This window comes from Tachypleus tridentatus, chromosome 8 (genome assembly GCF_004210375.1).
Source record: "Tachypleus tridentatus isolate NWPU-2018 chromosome 8, ASM421037v1, whole genome shotgun sequence".
Classification (NCBI taxonomy): Eukaryota; Metazoa; Arthropoda; class Merostomata; order Xiphosura; family Limulidae; genus Tachypleus; species Tachypleus tridentatus.
Window position 1 is genome coordinate 82,928,303 of NC_134832.1, and position 18,127 is coordinate 82,946,429.

The 18,127-nt window shown below is 29.1% G+C and overlaps 1 protein-coding gene across 11 annotated transcripts in view; it reads right to left on the reverse strand.

Annotated features, from left to right (window-relative positions):
* The window catches only part of LOC143222803 (mitogen-activated protein kinase kinase kinase kinase 3-like), a 131,065-nt gene that overhangs the window by 67,706 nt on the left and 45,232 nt on the right, over positions 1-18,127 (reverse strand). For all 11 annotated transcript variants that reach the window (XM_076449859.1, XM_076449858.1, XM_076449854.1 and 8 more), the window contains exons 3-6: positions 12,524-12,614; positions 8,311-8,375; positions 1,486-1,632; positions 663-735 (exon numbers count right to left, since the gene is read on the reverse strand). In XM_076449859.1, coding sequence (XP_076305974.1) covers positions 663-735; positions 1,486-1,632; positions 8,311-8,375; positions 12,524-12,614 — 376 coding nt within the window. The remainder of the gene's footprint in view (positions 1-662; positions 736-1,485; positions 1,633-8,310; positions 8,376-12,523; positions 12,615-18,127) is intronic.

An 18,127-nucleotide genomic window follows, 5' to 3' on the forward strand; every position in this document is an offset into this window, starting at 1 on the left:
AGGATGACGTTTTGAAAAAGTCTTCCGCCTTTCGCCTTCAAGTCAGTCACAACAGGCAGTTGCCATCCATTCTTCAAAGTTTCATCATGAATATTCTTGCCTAAACCATCTATTAAAAACAAATTACTTTTAATTTAGAATTAAAAAAAAACAATGTTGAGAACCATCATTTAATCAGCAAAATATTATATAAAAAACATTGTCATTAAAGGATAAGTAGGTAGGTTTTATCCTGTACCACACATTCTGCTCCCAGGCATATCTATGAATATAGTCTGGTTGTATTCCTAAAGATTATTATGTCTAAAATGATTCAGTTTTAAGGGTACCTAGCTTCTCCACACAAAGTTTTCATCTAAAAACAAAAAACTTTCAAACTTGCTCCCTTCCATCAAATTATGGAAAGACCCCCTTTATTTACGTAAACCTTCAGAACTAAAGCATTTTACTTGTTTTGTAGTTACAAATACTTTATCCAAGGAACATCTAGTAATTCACTAACATTTCACTTAAGAAGCATAATTCAAAACATTAAAAAATGTTTGCAAAGCCATCTGTATATGAAGTTTTTTTGTTTTTAAGGAGCTTTTGTATATAGTATATAAAGAAACTATAAAGAAAACTAACTATACATGAGTAACCAACCACACAAAAGTATTTACCAGTATGGTGTACCAATGAAAGACTTTCTCTTATTTATAGTTGCTGTAATTTGAGCCGATACCCCAAAGTCAGCTGAAAATAAATATTTTTACTTTGTTGTATGTTATTTTACAAAATAATTATAATTTTAGACTTTACAAAGTGAACTTATATAGCTTTATAAAATCATCCTAAATTAATTATTTTCTAAAAACACTATGGAATTACAGTATGAATGTAAAAAACAATTTTCTTATCACAACATCTAAATCATATTTTAAGTTTATAAAAAATATAAAAACATCACTTATTCATTAATATAAACTGCATTTAATCACCTGTTTTCACATTAGCTTCATGTAATGTAATTATTTTTCCTTGGCTTCAAAACATTTAACTTTTATAAACTTAATTTGTCTACATATACTATACTTTACTCTGTACAACGAGAATTAAGCTACATTTGAATAAAATTGTTTCATTTAATTACTGACTAATATCACCAGTTTGTTCAAGGAGGTTGCCAGCAAAATGTGTTATTTGTTAGTAAAATATTAGCAACTCTGCATTGACCAAGTCTATATATATACTCTTCTGTAACAAGGGTATTAACATATGTGAAGTTACTAGTTTTATATTCTCCCACATCCAAAAAGGTTAGCAAGTATTTTATTTACATCTCTATACTACACACTGAGGAAATCAGAAAATCTGTTTTCACTAGTATCATAATTATGTCCCATACAAGTAGGATACAAGAACATCTTTATTTTATTTTAAGAATGACATTAGTCCAATATTTTACCTTCATTTTTGGAAAGACACTAGATTAGCTGTGCTTACCTAGTTTTACATCTCCATTCTCTGTGAGAAGAATATTAGCACCTTTGATGTCACGATGCATTTTCCCCATTGAATGAAGATAAGCCAAACCATTGAGTGTTTCTAGACACATGTAGGCTATCTGCATTTCTGTAAGTGGTCCTGTAACTATGTATTAAAAAAAATATACATATCAAGCATGCATTACAAATTGTTTTCCAGAAGTAAGAAAATGTATATAGGTACTTTAAAAATTAATCTACAATGAGATTGTCTTATAGTGTTTAGTGACTAAAGCAAATAAAAACATTTAAAGTATTATATACACAGCTCATAACACTTTAATTAGACATCAGATAATAGAAGCACAGTGCCTGTTTGAAGCTTATTAAACTAAAAGGCCTTGATGGTTTACATTAACATAAGAGAAATATTAGTTACAGACTTACCTTTATTCAACCTAATTTAAATAACAGTATCAAAGCTTTAGGTATAAAATATTTTTTACTTTCAATCAATTCAGTATTCCAAAACAAAAGTGCTGATAACTGTGAAGGTAGGATTACCTATATTGATTTATTTGTAAAAAGATTAGTCTTAATTCAATAAGACCCTACAGTTAAAGACACTTCTATGCAACAGCTATTACAAAGATATTCCAGAGTAAAACACTTTACAATTAGTTATTGCATCACACACACAAAAAAAGTTACATATAAACGTATGAAGAGTTACATTAAAACATATCACATGATAATGAGTATACATCATCTTTTACACATTCTGGTATCTATCATGTACATAACAGTACCACTGATTTTACATAATATCATATATGACGTTTCAAGTGAATACTCTGCATAACTTTAAACAGTAAATCTCCAAATGCTTTACTCTATTGTACATACGAGAAACACCAGCATGGTATCCCCATGTAGCAAACAAAAATTAAGGAAGGTCTTTCTCTTGAACAAGATTATAATTTATGCAACACACACATTACTAGAAATTTTAAGTGTCCAGTTTGCTAATTCTAATTTTACTACACAAAACAGTAAAATTCTGTAATTACATCACCACACCTCTATGAATGCTAATGCTTCATGCAAGAAACAGTAGTTCTACACTTAGATATCTATACAATCAAATTTTACAGCACCTCTTTACTACCAAAAGCTGAGCAATCAATGAAATTTGATAACGATTAGCCCTCTCCTACCGGCAGCCTTTTATTGCATGTCATGAGCATTTAATTAAGCCACTTTCTTTACACTAACTAGGTATAGCATAACATTGCAGCTATAATCCATATTTTAATAGGACATAAGTTTTTTAATTTCATAAGACAATATTAACCCTATTGCAATAGGTATTCTTTACTATGTATGACAAGGTTTTAGTATCTTACATCCAAAATTTTATTAAACTACTATTGTATAAACAGGGTGATATTAACAGAGTTTGATAGTTAGAGCAGGAAGTTTTGGTTTTTAATAGGCAGTGTATGTGGCTTTTTTTTTTCCCCTGGCTAAAGCTTTCCATACATTTTCCCTGTGCTGAAATACTCAAAACTGCATTCAACTTGAAGTGGCTGGAGAGACTTGAAAATTGTTTTCATCAAGAATATACCAAAGATAACATAAGTGTGAAAGGCCTCATTGTGTTAAATGTTATGCATGTAGTGAAGATATCTTGAAAACCTCTTGAAACTTGAAAATTTAAACGTAGTGTCACATGTAACAGGAAGAAAAAGGAAATATATATGTAATTAGTACAGAGATGATGATGACAAGGAGAAAACCAGAAATGCAAACCTAGACATACAAAAATGACTCCTACTGGTTAAGAAGAGATATTTGACAAGAACGTAGTTCAAATTCAACAGGCATTACTATTGTCACTGAGTAGTGGATATAATATTCCTCAGTTAACAGAACATAAAGAACTGGTGTGATTTCAATAACCAAAAGAACAGAAAGTTGGTATGTTTTGCAAAACAAGCAATATGCAAGATAGCTTATCCTAAGGATAAGAATGTTGCTGATTTAGTCTCATCCAAGAAAATAAATAGGATTAAAGATGACAACTCAATTTATAATGAAGGCATCAGCAATACAACATTAAGTACCAGAGAAAAGTATTTAAAGAGGTGTAATCATGGCAATGTTATACAAATTGTTACCAACCTGAAAAATAAAACAGTGGATTAACAAATTGGGGGAGTTTATTGTAATATCAAGGTGGTGCTTTGAACACACAATAAATGGAAAATAATTAGTTTCAACAATTCAGTATATTGGTAGATTAAAGAAATAGGATGTACAAGATGCAATGAAGTACACTTCCACATTCATGCTAAAAACACTTCAAACAGAGTGGTACAATATTTCTGGGCCTCACTCGTGAATTTGGTATTAAAAATTGGAAAAATTAATTTTGATAACTTAAAACTCTTAATTTGGTCAGTTGATTAGATGATTTTTTTGTCAACTTAATTATAATTTTGTTTAATAAGTTATTTTTTATGTGACAGTACGTAATCAATGCTTGTATGTAATGAGATGAAAAATAAAGAAATACTAATCACTAAACTTAGTTACATTTGAATATTTCATAATCACATAGAGAAAACACTATAAAACAACACACATTTGCCATTTGGTAAAACACATTACATAGAGAACAATAGATCTATACCTGATTTTGGAAGGACATGTGACTTTGTGGAGTACAAATATATATACATATTTGACTCTTCTTATCATACTAATGAAATCAACCATAACAGTTTCCATTCAATGGGTTGCCCAACAAAAAATAACATATCTATGAAGTTTGGGCCACTCATTCTATGTAATTGGAAGAAATTTCTGGTGATCTAAAGATGTTTCTTTCCTTTACTGCTGAACTGAACCAAAACGTACTAAGTAAAATTGCTACAGACATGCCTTATTACTTCACTCTTGAAAAAAAAAAAAGAGACTTTGGTAATACTTCATACTTGTATAACATCCACATCATCACCACCAACACTATCACCAAGTGTTCAATGTACACAGTTTATATAGCAAACTCAGTTTTGTGTCAAACAGCATAAATGGAAATTTTAGTGAAATGGTGCAAAATGGAATAACAAACATTCAAACAAAATTAAGAACCAAATTAATAGAAAAGGAACATTAGTACTTGGATGAAAGTGGCAGTTAACAACTTAGCAATGATGTGCAACAACATTAAATTGTATCAACACACATCTTTAAGCAAGTCATACATCTGAAAGTATTCAGTTAGTTCAGTGACTGTAATTAATTCTAACATAACATGCTGATCTAAGCATTAAAACATACCAATGTATAAATATACCTACATACTTATAAATGATTTGATTATATTTAAAAAGTTAAGTGCAGAATGTTAAAAACAAAACAAAACATGAAATTTCACATTGCTGCCAACTATAAATACAGCTGAAGATTTCTGAAGCTATGGAGCTTTATTTCACATACAAATCAGTGGATGTGCTTGCTGATTATTTTCTCACATATAATTTGGCAAGATAAGTTGAACTGATAATTTGGCAAGGAGAGGGCAATAGTCAACTGAGACAAGAACAAGATAAAAGGCAGCAAGAAAATAATAACTACATTTCAGAGCACTTTATGAAAAAGTCTACATCATGAATTGAATGGACTTCTATGAAGCAATTTGTGCTCATTCTCCTAGGATCTAATGGTTCTGTTGAGAGATTGTTCCCTTACTAAAAACACCTGGACAGGAAAAAAACCAACCAACCTTGTCTTGAACACTTTTGAATCAATTAAAATAACCATCATTAATTATAACCAGTGACATATTTTAGTTGGGGCTATAAGGGGCTTAGTTCCATGGCCCATGGTTTTGTTGGGGGCCCATTGATAATTTTATTCTGTGTAAAATTACATGGGATATAGGGCCCACAAAAATTATAAGTCCCTGGGAATACATAACCTTATATCTGCCACTGACTACAACGTGTACAATGGTATTCTGTGAAAGAATTGTGAACAAAGACAACGTTTCAATAGACCAACTGAAAACTGTCAGTGGTATGAAAATAAATAACTATATAATTAGTATCTATAGTTCCAAGTTTGTGTACATGCATATAACAATGTAGGCAAACTGAATTACAGCTTATTGCAATAAATTAATTTCTGTACACCATCATAATATTTTTTTTTAAATATGCATACCTAATTCCTCAACAATTGTTTTGTAACAAGTAAACACATTCAGTTTTTAAGGTGGTTAAAATCAGTTGCTCTGTATTAACCCTTTCCTTACAAGTTGGATGGAATCCACTGAGCTCATAACCATGAGAGTAATTATACTACGATTTTTGACAATGTAAGCAATGTTTACAAAATTTTGCAGGTTATTCACAACATTACAAAGCTTTTGTATACTAAATATCAAGTTTTAGAATTAAGATTTAATATTTTTCAGTTACATATGAATTTTTTTTTTTTCAACATGAGTAATTTTCATTTTAAGATTACAAATACTTTTATGCATCTCAAAAGTTTTCAAATTTCACATGAGAAACATTCATAACCTTCTGATGATCAGCAAATTTTTAAATTTTTAAAGAAAAAAAATTTATATTTTATCAGTTACTTTCACCATTGAATCAGAATTTCTGTACATGTTCAACAGAGTTGATCAATCTCATAACTACTACAAAAAATAAATAAATAAATATAAATTGTTTTCTTCTTTGTAGAATAGCTTAAAATTAACTGAAACACACAAATTTTTTAGTCTAAATAACTTAAATGTTAAAACATTATACATTTATTATTTTTATTGTATCAACCTTTCACCCACTGTTGGCCAACAAAAATAGTACGACAAGGTGCACTTGTACTCGTTACCATATCCAAGAAAATAAAATTGACCATTACAGAGTGAACTGTCTCAGCTGTGTTTTAGTGATTTGCATTTTGTAAAATGCAGCCACATTTCATTTATAATACATTATAAATGTAAAAACATTATTATTATTTATAAATAAGATTTTAAACTTATCTTAAAACATAGGACAGTATATAAAGAAGTAAAGCAAACAATTTTCTCTTCTAATTACAACCTTTGTACTCAGGGTTGCTCAGCCCTAAGAAATTTAGCATGTGGAGGATGTGAAATGAAATAATTTTTTTTTAGGTTTTATACATACATTTGAATAATCAAAAACTTATAAATTACTATATTGATACAAAATAATTACTATAATTTTAGTAACTAAGATGTAGTTGTGTTCAAACAAAATAAGAAATTTTGAATAGGCTAACTTACCAGCACAAGATTTGTTTTGAGAGAATTAATTGATGCCTTTATATTTAAAAATGGATGAGAAAACCATTTGGGTAACATTCTAAGCTTTCAATTGGTTATTCACATGCCATATAGAGGTTAACTTGTTTGAAGGACTATTTCCAAAAATAGAAAAAAAAAGAAGTGGTGACCACTGTATTTGATTCAGTACATGAGTGATATCTCAACATATAAAAGAAGGCACAAGTTTCTTATTTTATATTTTAGCTAGTCAGTATCAGTAATTTTATATCCTAAACTTTGGACAAAACTTTGAACATCACAAATATGCAACTTGAACCAGTTCTGCATTCAACATATCACACTACACACAAAAACCAATGTTTAGGTGCATGTTTTTGATACTTACCTTTAAATTAAGAAATTGAATAATGTATAATATAAAAATTTGAATTATAATATACAACTTAAAAGTTAATAACATAAATTCATAAAATAGTGGTTCAATAAAATTTTGAATGTGAATCATCAAATGTGACGACATGGCCTTTCACCTATGATTCATATGGAAAGAGTTAAAGAGTTACGTTTATTTTTTATGTTATCCACCAACTGTGGTAGATGTATGAGTTGAAAAAAATATTATAATCACTTTGAGTAAAGTTTATTTATAGAAGCTGAAGAAAAAGCATTATTTTATTGGAAAACTTAAGTTACTATAACAGCTCACTAGGTTACTGGAGGGAATAATGTTTTTATTTGATATAACTACTGTAACAAACTGATAACAAAGTATATTGTTAAAATTGAGGGATGTTCATGTAATTAATATTTCACAAGTGAAATCACAAAGACTACACATTTGTTAGTGATATCTTTTCCACAAACATCAGTTGATACATAACAGAAGTGGTGCGTGATAGATCTTAACTATATGATTTTATGAATAATGAATAGAAACACTTATTCTAAATGTTAGACTTTATGGTCTTATCAAAAGATAAACACCCAACTAAACACAAGCCTAGTCTTAACATAACAAACAGCTGATATAATTTAAAATGCTAAAAAATTGTGACATACAACTATGTTAATAACATTACAATGGTAACAATAATAAATGTATGAGAAGAATATAAACATGGTGAAGAAAAATTAATTTAAAAGTAGAAACAAAAAGATGAGATATGTGAATGTTCCCTCTAATAAATATATAGAGGTAAATCCTAAATAAAGTTATAATCACTTACACATACACAGTGTATTAAATTCACATTCAGAAATCCACCATTTAAAGAAACAAATTTCTAACCTGTTAACTGAAGGTTTCTTTTAATTAATGAAAAGGAGCTTTTATTTTCTGTCAAAGAAACCATGTCATTTTTTTCTTTTTTAAACATGTTTACACTTCAGTGTAAATTATGCTACTTGATTTCTGATTTTACGAATTACATATGACACAACACACACTATAAATAAAAAAACATGAGCAATTTAAAAATGGGATTTTGCTTTAAATGTGACAATACTTACTATGGTAAATATCTTGCAGAGAACCTCCACCACAAAATTCCATACAAATCCAAAGTTTGTCTCTCCTGCAACAAGAAAAGAATTACAAAGTATTAGTTTATTTTTTATAAACCTTTCCATGAATGAAGGGAGGAAACCTTCACTTTTGTGAAACACTAACAAAAACTAGTCTTTCTAAATCAAGTGATACTGAAATTTGAAAAATAAAATTCACTACTTCACTTTCCAAAACTATACATGGCAATGGCCAAAGTGTAGAACAAAACTAGCCTCTCTTTCCTCCATATATTATACTCAACAAGTTTAAAAAAAAAAAAAATTGTTTTTTCTCTCAGACCTAAGTAATACAAGCAAAGTATTGAAACAAGAGAGATTACTTTTGGAACAGTTCAGGTGGAAAACAAAGCTAACCTCTCCATTCCCCCATGATACTGATATTGATCAGAAAATGAAAAACCAAGTTTCTTCTATCTTTAACCCAGAGTAGCTCTACACCATAGTAGATGAGAATGGCAAAGGATGTAATGAAGCACTAAAAGTAGCATCAGCTTGTGAATAAAGACTTTAAAAAATGCCAGGTTATTAACATCAACTTTCTGTTAACTGTGGGCAGCTTTATCAATAATTGAGCTCAACAACACCACTAAAACTGTTGGGAGTAAGAGTAATCAAAAACAGCACTTGGAAGCACCTGTAAAACAACACACAGCACAGTCTACAGACAGGATGTAAAGACATTCATAACCATCCAAGAATTGAACTATACTGTCACATAGTCACCAAAGGACATATGCTATACATAGATTTATAACACAATTATACAAATTATGATCACATATACAACTTAGAAGTAACTCCACTTCTGATCCCTCCATCAAAAGTTTCAGTATGTATTATAAGCATATGCATGTTATATCTGTAAAGTTATATATAATAAATCTTACTATAATTCTGAATTTATTAGATGCTACAAAATCAGAATATTTGATAAATGATTCCACTAAAAGTTTTGGGTGTGAATTTCCTAAACCTTTATCAAGTTAATCTGATCACAAAGTAATTTTCATGCCAAAAAGAGAAGTGCTTTCATCTTACAGTTCTGTATTTCTTTTGCATAACTTCTAAAACTTCTTAAATGAGTATCAGTTTTTTTTGTAAAAACTTTACATTTTATCTATATCAAAAAATCTATGTGCAAAAAAAAAATCATAAATATATAAAACAACATAATACCTTTTGTGCTTTTTTAACTGAATATGTACTAATAACAATTTAATATGTGTAGGGTTAACTGTAATTGATAGTTGAGAGCAAAACAAAAAATACTTGGTTAAGTATTTTTACATGTTAGTTACTTTTATAAAGTAAATAAAGACTAAACTAAGTTAGTTATGGTTAGATTAGGTATAATAAACAACAATAATATAATAAATATATTACATGAAGCATGTATACAAGTAGCTTAGAGTAGCTAACGGGTAACATAATTCAATAGCATAATGTGAACTTCATGTCCCCCAAGTGATTTTATAACTTACAATGGCACAAATAGGGTTTACCTACAGTTCAAAGGTAATCAAAAGGGCAATAAAATAATAAAATTTAATTATAAATATATTTAAACTGTTACGAATTGAAATCTATTTAGGATAAACAAATGCAGTTTTACACTATATTTGAAGTTATTCTATAAATAAAAGGATAGTAATTTTATATTTTGATTTATTTTTAGGTAGTTATTAGGTAAGTCAAATTGACCAACTTTGCATAAAGTTAGGGTACAGAAAATTACAGATAAAGTTTTATTAAGAATAAACATTTGGAATGCATTCAAAAGGTTTTATATTTTACACAACTGAACTCTAAAATTATGAATAAATGCATATGGCCTATTCATAACAAATATTTCATGTATTCAAGGACAAATGTTTCAACTTATTAAAAATACTTCACAAAAAATTGTGTATGTGAAATGCTTATAATGTTTACAGAAAGACTGCCAAATTTTTCTGAAGATATACACACTATATCAAAAGTTAATAGAATTAAATCTATACAGACTACAAGTACAAAAATGTAGAGCAGTCAAACTGATCAAGCTCGTGTGAAGAGAGTTAATCCTGTTACCTCCAGTCATTTTTAAATTATTTTTTACATATGGAACTGAGTAACATTTAAATTTAATTTAAAAACTTTACTATACATGTATGCCACTGAAATTAACATTACAATTATGTTATCATTCAAATTTTTGTTGTCGAAGTTTAATCCCTTTGTTTAAAAAGAAACATTAAAAAAAATTAAATTGCAGTTTTCTTGTTATGTGATCCATATACTATGAAAAAATCTGAACTTTAGTGGTGTTGGCTCTTATCCACATGAGTGTTAAGATAGCAATGAATATGCTTTTGCCCTTTTGACACATAAGATAGTCTTACAGCTGAATTCACTGGCAAACATAATCTAAGTTTGCCAATCCTTGATGGATGCTGTGTTAACCTTCTATGCATTATCATAAAATGTATAAGCCACATAATACATACTTTACACAAATGTATATAATTGTAAGAAAGATCTTGGTTTATACTATATTATTTCATCACAGGTTAATTTGAAGTTGGCAGCCAGTTTATAAACCACTGGGTGCATGTAACTGCTGTTAGTACTGTTGTCTGCTTGATAAACTATAGCACTTAAGGTTTACTTTTACATTTCAGATAATTATGTATTTTGAATTTTAAAAATCAAATTTAAAGATTTAATATCTTTTATGTATTTAACTTGCCTCCTAGATTGTGAAATGTTATCAACAAAAGACATACACAAGCACCATCTTTTAAGACAAATGTATTTCTGCCTGGAGCCTGCCAGCAATATCTTCATAAAGTCCCATGGGCATCAGACATATTAGCACATATAATAAAATATAAGAAATCTTAAAGGAAAATTAAATATAAACAATGAATGACAAGATAGACAAAAAATTATGCAGAATAGACAAAGAAGAGAATTATACTGAATTTCCAAACAGATGTATGGAATGTACATATTTCCATTTGTTAACTTCAATATTTTCATTGCACTGAATGTTGATGATCGAGTTAGTGATATAATAAAGAAATCTGAAAATGAAATATAAACATTTATTTAAAGAATATCAATATTTATTTGTGAAGTTCTAGTAGATATTATGCAAATTAAATGTGAAAAATGTAAGAGAAAACATATAAAATTACCTTGCAGGTGAACTATTCAGAGTCCAAGTACAAATAGCAACATTAGATAATGAATCGTTTTAGAACAAATAAACTTAAAATGTTTTATTTCTCTGAAACTGAATACTTTTAGATGTGTTCTTGTCAAATTTTAATAAATTCTTAAAACAAAACTTGGTGAGAGTGACATTATCTACTAATAATGTTAATAGCCAACAGTCATGATATTAAAAATTTGGACACTGAACTCAGGAAGAAAAAAAACAGTTTTCAAATGGAATTTAATTAAAAAGTAGCTCTGGTCTTTTAATGTTACTAATGGGGTTGTAATGATATATTTATTTCATGATTAACTCGTATCACAATTCTTTTATCATGAGACAATATTTCAAACCAAAAATATTTCCAAACATCTGATTTGCACCCTCTGTTCTATCCTTTATGAGCCAATTATTATCGACACAGATTGTGGTAATTTGTTTTACATTTTATGTAAAAATTTGATACACAATATTTAAGAAAAACTATAAACCTGACTAACAGAATTTTCATACTGCATTACTAAAAATAAAAAAATTACATTTAGAATGGTCATATAGTACATAGACTGATCATATTTCCATGAAAAAGTCAGCATTTGGTTCTATAAAGCATAAAAGGATGTTAAAAAATGAAAGAGAAAAAAGAGGGTGCAGCACAAATGAGTCATGTATTGATCTATGGTTGATTAACTACAATGAATCAATTTTGTAGAATTATTACAGCCTAGTTACTAATAGTTAAATATTTAGAGAACTACTGGTGAACACAAATACTGTTTAACTGTCTTCCAAACAAGTTTTAATGGAGAAGACAATAAAAAAAAAAAAATAGTACTACACAACTTACTGCAGTCAGTTCTGTTACTAACTTTTGTACATATGCACATATAATATACACGTAAATAAACCAATATTTAAACATGTATATTTTTATAATAAGCTGGAAAATTCACAAACCTCAGGTAACTTCCAAAGTATGCAACAATGTTTGAATGTCGGCAATCCTTCATCATCAAAATTTCCTGTTGAATAATGGAGAAGTCGTCACCTGGCAGAGAACATAACGTATTACAAGTTGGGAATGTTGAACAAAATTTCATATAAAACTTAGAACAAGAATCCTTAAATACAAGAAGTATATAGAATCATTGCCTCTTAGTGCATTTCAAATATAACTGAATAAAAAAATCCTCTTAATCACCTCATTTTACATAAGTGTGACCAAAAATAAACCAAATTAAAAAAATGCTTGAAAATATCAAGTTTTGTTACTTGATTAAATATATCCTAAATTTAATAAAATAGTGTGTAACTGTACCTACTACAGTGTAATACCTCTTCTGTACTAATATAACCTTATACAGCACTATGTCTTCTCTTGATGCTCTTTGCATATCATGAGATTTAACTTGATATCCTTCAAAGTTCAATTAAGCAATCCTGTGGTTAATGTATGCCAATGAAATTAGCATTAAAATTTACATTACAGTTCAAAGTTTTATTTTCCTTAAGGTTTCTTTTGAAATGAAGTAGTTAAAGCTTAAATAAAATAAACTTAATCTTTAATTTGACACAAAAGGTCACAAAACTTTTGAACTTCTTAATTTGATTACTTCTTTACACACTGTAACATACTACAATTTCAAATAGTTGGAAATTTGAATTATAATTTTCAGTCCAGGTTTACAACAAGCAAATTAATTCGGAGTTGATATTGTTACACTTTTTTTGACAGGAAAATTAGCTAGTTGTGTTCTTGTTTGGCCTCACACAGTTTATAAGTTCACTTTTTTACCAAGGAAGATATTTAATGTCCTTGTAGAAATATTAAGATCCAGAGTTACTTCACTAAAGTTTGTAATATTTGAATTCTATAATCTTTCCTGGTCAAATATCTGTAGTTTTCCAATTAATAAGCATTTGTCAAATTATAGCTTCTGAGGTTTATAGTGTACTGACTGCAGCAACTAAACAATAGTTTAAAACTGTTTCTCGATATCTTGCAACAGTTAGCTTTTATACTCTTTAGGTGAGATTCTCAAAAGCTCAACAACATTAAAAAATGTGCTGGTGTTTTTGCAACATATGTATTGTTGATATCTTACTCTTGAGAATCTTACAAATTTAGAGAAAAGGTGAGCCTTGAGCAATACATAATTAACAACATATATTACATGCATTAAACTGAAACACTGATATTAAAATAAATGTATAATAGTAAATCCATTACATCTCCCTCCTACGAGAATTAAAAATTGGCATTAATCAATTTTCAATATACATCTTTTAGTCTGTTATTATCTAAAACAAGCAGAAACAAAAATAAACTTAAAAATAAAAAACAAAAAACACTGCACTAATTGAAAGGATCCCAGGATACAAGTTATTATATGTGTTATAAATTGTACCCTAGGTTTCAGAGGAAGTATGACCCACACTGTGGTGGGGATACATCATCTATTAGTCTTCATTCACTTCTCTTGCAGAAAGAAATAAAATAAAGGAATAGCAAGAGAGAAAGATATACAAATAGAGATTAGAAGAGTGGGATGTTGGTGCTGAAGCCCACAAAGTCCCATATCCAGATCACCTTTTACTGCCTTCAATAGATAGTGTTAATAACATTATTTCAGGATTATTCATACTAATTAAATCATCCATAAATATATATGCAAGTTAAAGTGAAAACATCTGGATCTGTGTAGTTTTCAATAAATATATTCTCATAACAGTAAAGATATAAATTTGTTATACAAGTGGAAGAGTGAGCTCCCATTGTAACTCCTGTTACTTGTTTAAAAACCTGGCTCTTACAAAATATATAATTATTATAAATACAGAAACTTAATATATCTTTTATGTGTTTAGAGCTAAGTGTTCTTTCTTCCAGTTCTATAAAAGGTCAACAGAACTTTTCTATTCAGGAATTTAAAACAAAGGTTTAATCTTTCAATGGAATTGTGTATTTGTTCATAAATTTTGATACTTTAAAACAGGTTGATTATTTATTATTATCCAAAAAGTAAGGGTCTTACTTCCACAGTCACCTCCAAAACCTGGGGTACATTTTATATCCCACATTATAGCTCGTAACCTGGGATCCTTTCAATTAGTATAGCATTTTTTTTTTATTTACTTTTGTTTCAGCTTGTTTCTGAGTAATTATATTAGTTTGTTATAACCAGAGGTTTGGATTTATTTTTAATGTAGTCCTTACTTTTGATTTTGGTTGCTTAACTACCAGTACTAATTTTCTATATGAAAAAAAATGTTCACACACACACAGATTGATAACAATACATTAAATAAAATACATTATCAAACAATTATACAACTTCAATAATCATAATATATAGCACAATCAATACAAATACCATTATGATAATAAAATTACATAGCTTAAACTCAAATGTTATCTCTCTGGTTTAACACAATCGATAATCCCATGACTGAGGTGTACTTCAAAAGCTGGGATACGTTTCAAAGGATCAATGGAAATTTTCTGGTTAGGTTTTCTGACCAATTGACAGGTACAACAATGTTTACAAAACTGAAAAACATCTTGCCTAATTTTTGGCCAAAAAAAATATAATTTTAGCATGCATCATGTTGACATCTAAATGACTCCATGGGAAGTTCATGGACAATTTTAAACATTTCAGAACAATATGCTTTTGGAACAACAATTTGATAAATTACAGCCCAGTGTTCTGAAGTTGGCACATTTGGTGGTCTCCATTTTATCATTAGCACACCATTTTTGGAACAGTAACCATTTGGAACTTCCTCCAGTTCATTCTTTGCAAGTATATGTCAAAATAGTAATGAGATCTGCAGATCCTTTTCTTACTCAGTGATCAGTTTATTTCAAGCAAACAGAACTTCACCAGGTGAACCAGATTTTTCATATTCATCATTGTCACTCCACAATGCACTGTCAGTAGGACAATGCTAACAATTTTGAGTTCAGTGACAACTTTTCACACAGCCAAATCATTTCCAAACAATAATGAAATACTTTTAATTGGAAGAGTAGGTCTTACTTTAACCACAATTGATCCCAAAATTAGGTCTGATGCTAAATAAATGTTGTGAAGAGAAATAAAAACAAAACAAAACACCCTCAATACCCTGAGCACTAACACTCACTAATGGCCTAAAACAAAAATGACTGAATTGCCCTAGTATAAGGTAAAATATGTATGGGTATGGGATTAACAGTGCCATTTGTCAAAGATACAGAACCTATGGATATAAAAGATCTAAAGTCCCCCCTAACAACACCCTTTTTATCAGTAGCCAAGTCAACATTATCAGGTGATACTGTTCAAATGTGGACACAATTACTCTGGGTGTTCCTCCTTACCTTTCTTTTCCAAACAACAACTGAACATAACACGACCATGTTTTTTTACTGAAATGGCATACAGGCTATGATGAACTTTTATCCTATCTGAAGATTTTGAACTAAAGGAACCATATTTTTAGAATAATTCTTAATTTTAGTGGACTGAACAAGTACAAAATTTGCTGAGCTGGAGGAATTTCTTTTTATGAAAAGTGGTTTTATGTGTTAAAGTGTAATCAACAGAAAGAGTTGCTGTTTCCTGTAATGTTAACTTTCTTTTCATCCAAGTAAATTCTGAGGTAGTCACATGTACAGCATTTTAATTACTCATTTAGACATAATTGTCTTTATTTGTTAAAACTGTTGCCAGCATACATACAATTACACCACAAATCAAAATAAACCTCTTTTTCATGGGTGAATTCTATACAAGGTTGATTACCTTACTTGTGATAATGTTGAAACTTTTGACAACAAGCCCCTGGTACTAACTAGTATACTTTGAGAAAAGCTGCTTTAACCTTATCATAATCTGTACAAGTTTCTAGAGAGTAACCAGCATAATCCTCTTGTACTTTTTCAGTTAAAACTGTAACAATAGTGACCATTTTTCCATGGTTTAAGCAACATTTTGAAAATGTTGGAAATATTTATAAACTTTGTTTTCATTAAATTGTGGTACTTTAATTTATTGATTGAGTTCAAAGTTGTCAATTTGCCTGAGTCAATCAGAATTGAACCTAATTTCCATTTCTTTTAAATTTCTTTCTCAGCTTCAATACAAGCTAGTTAAGCATCAAAATGCATACTTTTCCTTTCTGCTTTGATACAAACTTGCTTCTTTTGTGCTTTGATGTGGGCTTATTTTGTCTCGAGATATTTATTTATTCTCTTCGAATTTTGATACGGGCTTGTTCAATCTCAATTTGTTTGAATTTAAACTGGATATCTAACTTTATCACACAATTCTGATTGGCTAGTGTGGACACTACAATATTCACCTAATGCTTCTTCAAACAACAAATCATCATTGACTAATACTTCAATAACATCCTTTGAGTTCATTTTTCTCATTAATTCTTTTAATTTCCAATTCTAAGATTTCGACAATTTTGAGTAATTCGCTTTTGTTATATTTTTCTAGTCCAAAAGAGGAGGGATGCAAGAAAACATTGATAATCAGATACAATGAAATCTTGTTGGCACTGATAAATATAAATTAATTAGGATTTGATTTTTAATTTAGAATGAATCTTGTCTCTGCTTGCGATCTTGGACACAAGCCCCTAGGTTAGTGTTAAATATTATAATTTATCTCAGACAAGTCTCCAATTTATTTTGTTACATACACAAATTATTAAGATTTCAAATAGCTGGAAATTTTAATTTAAGAGTTAATTAAATATCGCTGTGTGTCCAATTTATGATATTTGTCAATACGATTGATACATACAATTTTCTTTCTTAAATATATTTTGATATACACACAATACAATTTATAATAATGGTTATTACAAATGTTTTACAAACTATACTGTCTTTATATGGTCTAGAACTGAATATTTTATTGATGGTACAGGTCCATGATGATCAAATTAATTGAGTTGATGCTGTTTTACTTCTCTTGTTGGGAAAGCTAGCTAGCTCTATCCTTGGTTGGCTCGTTCATTTTATAAGCTCACTTTTAAACAAGGAAGATATCTAATGTCTTCATAGAAATACTAACATCCAAGTTAATTCACCAAAGTTTGTGATACATACTCAAAATCTATATACGTTCCTGGTCAACTAAGTATTTATTACAATTATAGCTTAGTGTATTGACTGTATCGACCAAATAATATTCTAAAAAGTGTCTCAGCATTTTGAGATGGCTAGCTTTTGTACCGATTAGGTAAGATTTTCAAAAGTTTAACAACATTCAAGAAAATTCTTACTTTAGAGTATCATCTACAAATTTAGAAAACAGAATAGACTTGCACAATACACATTTAACAACATAGATTACATGCATTAAACTAGAACAAACAGATATTAAAATAAATGTATAACAGTAAATCTGTTACAATACAACTTTTTTTCACATGTTTGGGCATGCATATACTATGTACATACATAGTGTACTAACTGTTTTGTTTATATTCTTTCTTATATTCTTCTCCTAAGGGCATGTTTCAAGAAGAGAAATTAAACTTCTTGGAACTCTTGTCATA